This window comes from Eptatretus burgeri, chromosome 2, assembly GCF_056783735.1.
Source record: "Eptatretus burgeri isolate ZD-2024b chromosome 2, Ebu_testis_v1, whole genome shotgun sequence".
In the NCBI taxonomy this organism is placed as follows: domain Eukaryota; kingdom Metazoa; phylum Chordata; class Myxini; order Myxiniformes; family Myxinidae; genus Eptatretus; species Eptatretus burgeri.
Genome location: NC_140962.1, coordinates 4,659,003 through 4,670,952, shown reverse-complemented (window position 1 = coordinate 4,670,952; position 11,950 = coordinate 4,659,003). Strand labels below are relative to the sequence as shown.

Below are 11,950 nucleotides of genomic sequence, written 5' to 3'. Positions count from 1 at the left end.
ATAACGTTTTGAGATAGTGTGCTACATATAGTTTTGGCCCCATACCTCATTGGTGAAGTCACTTTAAAAAATTAACGGATCTGGATTCGAATCTTCACCAAAATTGAATCCTTTAGTCTCCTCTCCCTGGCAAGGCTGGAATGCTCCAAGGCAGTGTTCGAGGCCCACATCCTATTACTAATCTTCATCTGCTATCTTTCTGGTTTTCCGAAAAATCCCCTTCACGTCTGTTGAGGACTCTACCTTCTACCTTAACATCCCTCCCTCATCCTTTAAATAAGCAGGCAGCAGCCTCTTCCCTTTCTGGAGAACTTGAAAGAACCAGAAGCTGATCCAACACTTGAAATATATATATATATATATATATTTTCAACCCTGGCAAATCTTACACTTTGATTCAAACCTCTTAATGAAAGGACTGTCTGGTGAACCTTCCCATTTACTTTGTTCAAATAAAACCTCTTCATGAAAACTTTGGGCCTCAACATTGGCCATGATCCATCTTGAGCAAAGCATGCATCAGAGATGGCCTCCAAAGCCAGCTGCTGACTGGGCATTCTCCTTATATTAAGTCTTTCCTTGGCAAATCAGAACTTCCAATAAGTTTAAATTTGGCCAAGGCGCCGACTGCTCACGTCCACTTATTTATTCTTCTAATTTTCTCAACCGTGGAGTCAACTTCCTCAGTCTTTTTAACCTCATTCTTCCCTCCAGGGCTTCAAGATGGCTGTTCACGTCCTCTTTAGATAATCCCACTTCCATACTCGTGATTCTTTTCCACCATTGTAAGCCATCCCGAATGATCGTGTCCCACCCCATCCTTTCTGGGTGACTGTGTTTTCCCCCCTCTCCCTCTGGTCAACTGCTGTTTCATCCCTGGCTTTTTCTTTCTCCTCGTTCAGCCCCCTTCTTGCTGTGTTTGATCTTGTATTGTGTCTTCATCCATCTCCCCTTACTGTCATTCATCATCCAAGTGTCTCTCTGTTGTGTCCCTCTCCCTTTCTGTTGGTGTGTTTGCTCTGCTCTGCTTTGGTGTTGGTGTGTTTGTGTTCTTCCTGTTCTGCTCTCGTCTTTTCTGTTCTGTTCTGCGTTCCAGTTCTTCGACGAGCCTCAACTTTGTTTACAAAAAGCTTTTCTTTTGTGTCCAAGTTTTCTTATGAGGATTTACTTGTGTATAAAAATTATCTTTCTTTAAGTAAGATTATTTTTCCACTTGAACACTCATCTTATATTTATAAAAGGAGCTCGGTCCCGGCATGCGTGCATGTGTCCGTGCGTGCATGTGTCCGTCCGTCAACAATTGTCCTACAGGTGATACCACTAATCAAGGAATAACAGTACCCCCAACACAGCGCTTCATAGCAACACACGCATACACATATACGTACACGCAGCACATAACGTGCTGCACGTACACGCAGCACATAACGTGCTGCACGTACACGCACGAGGAGAGTTTGTTTCCTGGCATGGCCCGTGCAGATACGTACCCCAGACAGTTTGATCAAAAGAAGGAAGAGAGGGGGAGGGTGAGAATTTTTTTGTATTTTGATCTTCCTCTTAGTGTGTCGTATATTATTCAGAATTCATTGTCTAAAAGGCTGTGATGAATATCCCATTAACACCCCCCTCCTCACTCCCTGAATGTACAGCTTGGCTGGTATCTACACACCATCTAATTTTATTTTTCCCCATTAACAACAGTTGCTTATTTTTTGGCAATTACGCAAAGATTGATGTTCCCATCAGCAAAACAACGGTTCTTGCATTCTTGTAATATAGAAAACAAATCTTATCAATGCAGGTGTTTTGTATCACATAAGGTCACAAATACTGTAACTCGTGAATATTTGACCAGCAATACAGTACAATTTATTTACAGACACAGAGAAAGATTATGTATTTATTTCTTAAAAACAGCATAATAAAATCCAAAGATATTGGTGAATTATACATCAGACAACTACTATAATAGGGGTGGGGAGAATGAGATCTAGCAACATCCTGAGCCTGTACTATGGCTACTGAACACTGCCTAATACTGGTACACCCCTTACAATGAGCAAAAGTAAGTTGAGCAACAAACTAGAAAGCAGATAGACAATGCAGATTGCAATGAAAATAAACGATAAGAGGTGTTCATGAAGTTGGGTTTCAGAGAATGTAATTGGATGCAAAACAAAATAATAAGAAAATATCAAGGTCAGGCTAAAAATGGCCCATCCATGGAATGATCAACTCTCGCCTTGGAGTAACCAAAGGACATCGATCATATCATTCATAACGAGCCAAACGGAAATGTCTCTAAATCTTCAGGGACTCCTCCATGTTCTTCACCACATTTTGTTTCTTAAAAGTAAGCTGTGCAACACAAAATAAAGTTCATTATGATCTTCATTCCACTCTTTGCCATCAATTATATTCTTGTAATCATTATGATAGCCATTGTCATAATAGTTCAACATTCTATGTTCACCATTTCTGATATAAAACGATGACATTATTGAGGTCACTAATTTTACATTCTCACTTCACCATTTCCAATCACACTCGCGTCCAACCTGTCTGGCCTGGGTTCGTATCCCAACTCGGCTATAAACTGTAATCCCTGTGTTTCACAGGCAGGGTGATTCATCAATGTGTGTGTGCCATCCCCTCGGATGGCCGTTAAACTGGGTGTCCTGTCTGCAGGCATTCGTTGGTGGACGTTAAAGATCCCACGGTGTTCTTCATGAAGAGGAGGCGAGCTATCGCTGGCACCATGGGCAGATTCCAAATTCCTTTCCTAGCCTTAGTCGAATGTCAGGCCTGGCCAGCCAGTTTGTGAAAGACTTTGGCCAAGCTTCCACCGGCCGACCCCACGTTAACGTTCAAATTTAACGTTAAAGAAGTTCACAATTTCCATTATAAAATGACAACATTATTGAGGTCATTGAAAATTGCAAGCATCACCATTTCCTTTTATAATGGACTAGTCATGTATTCATCCGACTGTATTTATGAGAATCATAATGCAATCTATAATGCAGATATTTATTCCGCTATCTTATAAGATACAATACAAAATAATGAGAAGTACAAAGACATACCTGCTGGCTGTCTTTGTCCATTTCTTTGTCACCGACTGTGAATAGCAAAGAGGAATACATTTGGTTAGTGCAGACTGCAATCGTTCACGTCAAGGGGTTTTTCTTTTCATGTTATTTAATCACTGGGGCAGCCCTGGCCGGCATGGGCTCATGGTATATACCCTGGTATACCATACCCTTCCAGGCTCATCGTCATGGTATACCCTAGCCAGACTCATATGACGACATGACACCTCTTGAGTATGGTCGAGCCATATCAAAACAGAATACTGTGCAGTCAATTGTGATGTCACATGAAATTGACATCATTTGACCCTTAGTTTGTCCTTCATGTTCAAAAGAAACCGGGAGAACTTGCATGGATCACGTTTCATGGGCCAACCCCCCCCCCAAAAAAAAAACAATAAAGACCAGTGATGCTAAGTGTAAAGTGACTGTTGCGATACAACTGACAATGCAGTGGAACATTTGCCAGCAACATTGGATAACAAAGTGTGAGCTTCCTCTATTTCATACCGAGGCTTGAGAAACTGCCGTTTGTGCCAAGTATTTATTTGAGTAAATAAGGTTTAATGCTTGCCTTGTATTGTGTACATTAGTGACCTTATTTGGATAACATGAAATATAATTAAACTTGCCTCTTACAAACTGTACAAATAATTCATATGTGCGAAACAAATGATTTAAAAGTATATTATCATCAACGAAATATTCAGGGTTATGAATTCAAACCATACATTTGATAGTGAATAGGTCATGGTCTGCCTTTTTATTTTATTTTCTTGGAGACAAGATTTCAGCTCATTGAAGAGTGAGATGACAGATATTATTATTAGCCCCCGTTGGACTTGGTCCGAAACGGGAGTTTAAGGATTTGGTCTCGATTTTCGTGTCCGTGCGTCCGCAACCATATCTCGGACAAGTATAGACCAATTTTATCCGGACTTGGCACAAAGACAACGCACGATGGGGTACATATGCACATCATTTTAGTTTGTGATGCAATCAAAGATCGCTGACTGGCAGCCATTTTAGTTGTAAAAAAAAAAAACAGAAAACAAACACATCTTCAACCGTTTCCCGGACATGCATTCACCGATCTTGTTCAAACTTGGCGCACGGATATAATGAACGATGGATCACGTATGCGTGTCTTTTTTCGACATCAGATCCAAGATGGCTGATTGGCGGCCATTTTGTTACTTACATGTGTCCCCAACCATTTCTCAGTCATGCATCGTTTGATTTTGTTCAAACGTGGCACAAACACAGTACATGATGGAATACAAGTGCCCCTCACTTTATTTCGTGATCTGATCAAAGATGGCCGACTGGTAGAGTGGCAGCCGTATTAGTTGTACATAAATATGGGCTAGCAATTTAACTCCATGCAGAAAAATTACTAAAATAATAGAGGAGATGGCATTTTATGTCTTTTTTTAATTGTTATTTATGCAATGTCTAGGCTCATGGAAGACCACGAAGTACTCAAAAAGGCTTCTGATTTCTGGCTAAATGGGCACTGATCCATATTACGAGGTAAGGATTCAAACCAATTGATTTTGAGGGAGAGAATACAATATTAATCACAGTGGTATGGTCTGTTGAAGATAGCTGAAACACTTGAACTACATTTCTTACTTTCATAGGAGTGGAAGCCAAATGGATCAGTAAGATTTGCACTTCAAAGTAGAGGGAACATATCAGCCTTTATTTAATAAAAACAGACTTTACAACATTACAAGATACAGCTGGTCCTTCTTGAGTTTCTTTGGGGAGGATTTTGTTGGAAACTATATACTTTTACCAAATATCGATAATAATCGATATTGATGACTTGACAACCACAGTCTTCTTGTGACATACATGACAATAAATTGGCTTTCTACAAAATTGCATCCATTACTTACACGTTTGCAACAAAAGCAGCCAGATGATTTCTACTTTTTTTTGCATGAAGAGCATTGAAAGGGATGATATGAATGGACAATATGCTTTGGGAAAGAACAAACATTTAATCTTGCATCCCTGTCTTGCTATAGTACCTCATTCTATGAAAATTTATGACCATGAGGATGATTGAGTTGCTGAATGGAATTTCACCAAAAGTACAATGAAATCATGACCATACCTCGACACAGACGTTTAGTGCAGACCCAATTTCCAGTGGCACACATGCACATATTGCAGTCCAAGGCTGCAGCACGTTGAAGAGCTCCATCTTCGAACTGTTCATCGCCCAACGAGCACTCTGTGCCACAAATATCGAAAATGAAGTCCACAATCAAAATCAGAAAAAGTCATTATGCTTCAAAAGAATGATGTATTAACATTAAAATGAAGACATTAAAAACTGATGATTGTTCGATCTATTTGATGTTCATGAGGCTTCCTCAAATGAAAGCCTCAGTGTCTTCGGCAGTTGAGTCTGTCTGTATACATGAAAGCTGAGGCATGCTTAGCCGAATGAATCTGAAATTTTGCACAGCACTTCAACATGAGTTCATTTTTACAATACAATATGCAGTAATTCAGGTCTCAGGTTTGAGTACAGTTCTGTAATCAATACATTAATAATAGGCATCCACAACCACCCTTGACCATGTTGTGGAACGTCAGCCGATGCCCTCACTCTTTTCTATCCCCCCCCCCACCCTCACTTTTTCACCTTTACTCGATTTTAAATTTGTTCTATCTGCAACCGCTTGAGCGATTGACATGCAACTTTCAACATCGGAGTGCCAACACATGATCAAAGTTACATGATGATTGGATGGAAAATGTGGCTGGCATGCCAAATAGTTTGTTTTCTGTAGGCATGGGTTGCAGGGTGTTTCACATATCAGGAATAAACTGCTTCGATCCAGCTTTGCTCGGCCTTGACCAAATAATGAACAGTAATGAGGAGGAAGGCAAAATTTTACTCACGCCAAAGTAGAGCTATTTAAATTTTGGTGCAGTTATGCAATGCAGTTCCACAATGATGGTCCAAAATTCAAGGACAAGGCTATAGGAGAATCGAGGGTGCATTGGGAGATGGGGTCCATTGGGACATCATCTTGAGGAACTATTATCAGCCAATTATATAAGGCAGGTGCTAATCAGTTGTTAATATAAACTGCCAATACATTGGCACTTGATACTTGGGCCAAGAGTAGCTGTGAGAGATGCCCCAGTGAATCCCAGCTTCCACCAAAAAAAAAATCAAGAACATCAAGGAGGAAGGTAAAAATCTTTGCTACGCTTTAGTGTGACATATGACGGAGCCTATTAAATATTGGTGCAATTTCTCAATGGTACGGTGGGGATCAAAGGTTTGAGTACACAGTTTGTCTCACTAGTTCGTCGATGACTGACCAGTCAGTAATGAGACTTCTCCAAAGACAAATCTCCCCATTGTAGTTAGTTGAGTCTGTCTGTCTCTGTGTCTGTCTGTCTGTCAACACAATAACTAAAAAGACACTTACATAACCAACAAAAATTGCTTAAACTTTTGACGTTTTTGCATCTTTCAAGAACACATCATCATTATCCTCATCATGTACCATGCTTGATGAAGAGTGTTGGTTCCATTTTCTTGGCAAAGGTTACAAACTTGGACAGGTCACCAATCTGACACAAGATACCTGACTGAGTGTGAAAGAATTTGGGATTTGTTCAAGGTGAGGGTTCTGGTGATAGCTCGTCTACTCTTCGTGAAGGACACCTTTGGATCTTGAACATCCACCAAATTTTCTTCATTCTTATATTCCTTGTTCACAGATAGAGCTAACGGCTGGAGCCTGTCTGTGTAGCAGGCAGGAACAATATGGCAAAAATGTTGTTTCTCCTCAGCTTGACGAGCAGATCTTCTCCCTCATGCACTTCAAAGACATCAAAGATGGCAAGGCACTTCTGCATCAGTTGTAGTTTCAAGGCTTTTCTGGTTTTCTTGGCATGCGGATGACGATCTCATCGACATGATGTAGCATGGATTCGCCAGTGCCCCAATGGTGATTTGTCGGTGATTACCATCTGAGCCATGCACGTGCCTGACTGGGGTGCAGTCGTAATTTACATTTTCACAAATTATAGTATTACACAGGTCAGGTCATGTATGGGAGCATGCGCCGGAGCAGCGCGTCACTGCGTCCACTTTCCGCTGGTACTCCAGGGGCCTCTGTCTGGCCATCCCCCAGGCAGATGCCTGGCCCATCCCCATCTCCTTGAGGTGCCGATCAACCTGCTGCAACCACGAGGCACGTGGTTGGCCCATTGGCCTCCTCCACTCATGGGGCTCCCTCGCTGAGAGAATCTCGTGCACAGGATCAGCATCAGGAAAACGAGTCATATGTCCATACAGCCGCAGCTGACGCTGACGGACTATGCAGGTAACAAATCTCATTTGAGTCTCTCTCAGAAACCGCTTGTTGGACAGAAAGTCTGAACAGTGATAGCCAAGGATTCTCCAAAGAGACCTGGTTCCAAAGGAATTAAGTCTCCATCTCAAATCCTTGGTCAGAGTCCAAGTCTCACATCTGTAGAGCAAGACGGGAAGCACCAAGGACCTGAAGACTCAGACTTTTGTCCTCCCGCACAGGTACCAGCAGCGCCACACCCCATGATCCAGTGAATCCATGACTCCCCAGGCCCGACCTAAATGTCTGTTGATCTCTGGCTCACAGCCAGCAGAGACATGAATATCACTGCCAAGGTAAGTGAGTCTCTCCGTGACCTCAACATCCTCGCCACAAACAGCTGCAGACAAGATAGCAGCATCCAAGATGTCATGGAAAGCCTAGATCTTAGTTTTGACCCAGGAACCCGGTAATCCCAGCGGCTCCAACTCCTCATTCAGCAACTCGAGGGCCCCCAAATGGACATCTAGAGTCTCCGCAAAGATGACTGCATCATCTGCAAAATCAAGGTCAGAGATCTTGACATTCCCAAATGATGTACCACAGCTTGATCTCTCTGACATCCTCCCCAGAATCCAGTCCATACAAGTGCTGAAAAGTGTGGGGGCCAGTACACACCCCTGACGAACTCCAGGAACAACTGGAAATAAGTCGAGATGGCATCACCCATATCACAGCACTCCGTATCAGAGCATAGTTCAGACATCAGATCGATCAGTTTTGGTGGCACCCTACGAAGACCACAAATCCTCCAGAATGCATCCTGATTCACTGAATCAAATGCTTTACAGAAATCAACATAGGCTGCAAGCAGCCCCTGCCGAAACTCTCATCTGCGTTCGGTGAGGACTGAAGAGCAAAGGAAATGGTCAAATGTTGACATCGTTAGTGAAAAAGCCTGACTGCTCTGGACGCTGGTGCCCAAGCAGATGGTGGCGAACACCATCAAAAATTATTCAAGCAAAGACCTTGCCCAGCACTGAGAGCAGCATCACCCCTCGGTAGTTGTTGCTGTCCTGGCGATCACCCTTCCTTTTCTCGAGAGAGACAACAAGGCCCCTCTTCCAGTCAGTTGGGATGATGCCTGTGTTCCAGGCAGAGCACAGAACTGCATATAATGACACGAGTACAGCATTTCCACTTGCCTTGAGAAGTTCAACATGGATGCCACAGATCCCTGGAGCTTTACCCCAATTTAACCGGTTCACCGCAGTCTGTGTTTCCACAAACTAAGGTGGATCACAGTTGATTGGAGGGTCAGCAATTGGGATTGTAACACCCCTGACATCCAACTTTACAGCGAGTGTATCAGCCTGGTACAACCGCTCAAAGTAACTGGCCCAGCGGGCTTTCACTTCGGACTCCTCTGTCAAGAGCCTACCACCCTCTGCTCTAACTGCAGTACACCGAGGGATGGGCTTGGATGAACACAATGCACAAATTCCCCTGCATGCAGGATGCAAATCAGTTGACCACAGGTGATGCTCTACCCCCTCACAGATTCCTTGCACATAGACCTCCTTGTCCACCGTTAGTCCACGTACAGTTTTATGCCTCAGCTCCCTGAACAGCCCAGCTCTGCCATTCAGCCTGGCCCTGCAACTCTGTTCAATGGTGTCCAGTGTCCCTTGAGAGGCAAAATTATTATTTGCCCTATGGTGAGTTCCAAGACATCCACCAGCAATATCAAGGACGGTGGTCTTGAAGACACTCCACAACTTTTCAGGATTCCCGAAAGCACCCAGACCCCCCAAATCCCCACTCAGCCTGTTTGCAAACTCCTCCACTACCCTGTCATCCTTGAGCTTGCCAATATCCAGCTGAGGTTGGGATGGTACCATTCTCCTGGATTTGAGCTGAAACTTTAGAGTTGCTACAACAAGCCTGTGGCCAGTATTGAGGAATTGAGTATTCTGGTCGACCCTGCAGTTCTGGATCATCCTCCAGAAACCATCAACGAGCACATGGCAATCTCCTTTGCCACACTGCCAGCATTGGAATACCAAGTCCAGTGATGAGCCTGTAGGAGCTGAAACCATGAACCAGCCACCCTAAGTCCATGACTTTTGCAAAGTCAAGGAACTTGGTGCTATTCTGGTTCACAGTTCCAGACCCATGGGGACAAACACACATCTCATAACCATCCCTATCAGTTCCAGTTGATGCATTGAAATCCCCCAAGACGAGAAGTGTATCTCGCCTGATCAACTGATCAACCACAGACTTGAGGATGGCATAGAATGCGTCTTTCACGGTGAGATCACTCGCCTCAGTCAGAGCATATTCAGAGACCAGGGAACTGACTCCCATGGAGTGATGAATCCTTCGTCTCATAATACACTCGATGACCAGTGGTTGCTCAATTATCATTGGAGTCAGCTTGTTGGACACAGCTCCAGCAACTCCTTGAGTATGGTAACTATCAGACGACCACACCAATAGTAGGTGTAACCACCCGCCATGATCTGGCCGCAATCCGTATCCGAACCTCAGAGAGTGCTGCAATACCGATGTCAAAACGCTTGAGCTCAGATGATAACAGAGACAGCTGATCATCCTCTCTTAGGGATAGGACATTCCAGGCACCCACCCGAAGGGACCGCCTCAGGTTAACCCAAGGAGACCGCCGTCTGGTGGATGACACCTCAGCATTGCCCCGACACACATTACCGCAATCTGACCCACCCGAGAAGGTTACCCCGTGGTTTTCCTCCGATCTTGAAAGATTTGGGTTCCCGAAGGATTTGCCCCAATCCCGTCATCCGGTGAGCTGCCCTGCGAAGGGAAGCTGCACAGGAGGTACTCCCACGGAGTGGGTTTTCAGATTTGTTTTTGTGCTTTTCCTATGTTTTGCAGAATGAAGGGTTTTACGGTGGCTGGAGTGCAAATCCTGCCACCAACGTCCTAATAAGAAGTGACCCAACTGCAGGAGGACGTCCGCAGACACAGTTGGGCACTAGATATGGATGGCCGTTGGCTCACAAGGAGCTCCTCCGCCCTTTGACAGGTTTTGTTTTTAATCCTGCTGGGTGTCCATATCGTACACCCTCCTCACCATAAAACGTAGTGGGGGAGACGGTTTCGTCACCGACAACCCGACCATGAAGCAGGTTAGTACAGGTTTATATGGTACCTGTGGCAAGTCACAGATCTCATCTGACCTGACCTGACAAAATGTAATCCACTGTAATGTAATCCCAAGTTAGTTCACGGCATTAAAAAAAAATTTCAAAATTGGACCGCAAGTCATGAAGCTCACCTGGATCAGGAGCAACAGTCACTCAAACCCCTCAGCTCCCTGAACAGCTCAGCTCTGCCATTCAGCCTGGCCCTGCGACTCTGGTCAAGTCCATCTCAGATTCCTGGTCAGAATCCAAGTCTCACATCCGCAGAGCAAGACGGGAAGCACCAAGGACCATTCTTGAGGCCTTGTGTGCTGTTGTGTACCCCACGGTCTAACGGACCTGAACTGAGATCCACTGTAATGTATATACCCCAGAGAGGATAATCACCTGACCCTTCCTGATATTATTGCAGGGAACGAGTGCACTTGTTCTTAAAATCCAGAACAAAGAACGATTTTTATGTTCCAGATTTTAAGAATCCAATGCTGTGGAAAGCAAACATTTTACATTGGCCTTCAGAACGGAGAATCTGAACCAACCCATGAGTTGTTCCTCACAGCACTTCTTAAATTGTTCCATCAATGAAGCATTTTCCAAAATTGACACCAACGAATCATTTTCCAGAGAAAATTGACATCTCGGGAACCTTAATGCAATCATCCATTTTTAGAATTTAATTCCCAGCTTTGAATACACTTGATTGATCCGTTCATTGTACTTTATTCGTGAGACTTATCCAAAATTTAAAGTTGTGTTCAAAAGGTTATTGGAATGGGGTATGAGGCATCATGGAGTCGTCCGTTTCCCTTTTTCTTCTACTCAAGACAAACTTACAGAGCTTGTAGGATAGCCAAGAGGTGTACCTCCCTCCCTTGCCTCTCTCTCCCCTTCACCCCCACCTCACCTCTGAGTTCTCCGGAGCCTGGGTTTGAATCTTGGGCCGTGGACGTAAACTGTCAACCCGGTGTTTTGCAGACAGGGCAATACATCAATGTGTGCTTCATCTCTTGGATGGATGTTAAATTCGGTGTCGCATCTGCTCGCATTATTTCGTGGACAGGAAAGATGTGTCCTCCACAGTGTCCTTCATTAAAAGAAAGCATGCTCTCACCAGCACAATGGCTAAGTTCCAAATTCCTACATCCTAATGTGAGTATCCTGTGTCAGAGTGGTGATCCGTCCAGAATTGTAACCTAAACCACAGAAACTGCTTTGGCAGAACTGCCGCTCTGTTTAAAGCATGGTACTTGAATGAATGAAGGAATTTACTTACATGTATGCTTGTTATATGCTATTAGTTTCAGAAATCTGACATTGTTTCTTGTTTCGTCGTGTAAAG

The 11,950-nt window shown here is 43.8% G+C and overlaps 1 protein-coding gene across 1 annotated transcript in view; it reads right to left on the bottom strand.

The window, feature by feature from the left end:
* Positions 1-2,090: 2,090 nt before the first annotated feature.
* Positions 2,091-11,950, bottom strand: part of FSTL1 (follistatin like 1) — a 64,686-nt gene continuing 54,826 nt past the window's right edge. Inside the window, exons 10-12 of the mRNA XM_085861235.1 lie at positions 5,221-5,340; positions 3,090-3,124; positions 2,091-2,361 (exon numbers count right to left, since the gene is read on the bottom strand). Coding sequence (XP_085717361.1) covers positions 2,305-2,361; positions 3,090-3,124; positions 5,221-5,340 — 212 coding nt within the window. The 3' untranslated portion in view covers positions 2,091-2,304. The remainder of the gene's footprint in view (positions 2,362-3,089; positions 3,125-5,220; positions 5,341-11,950) is intronic.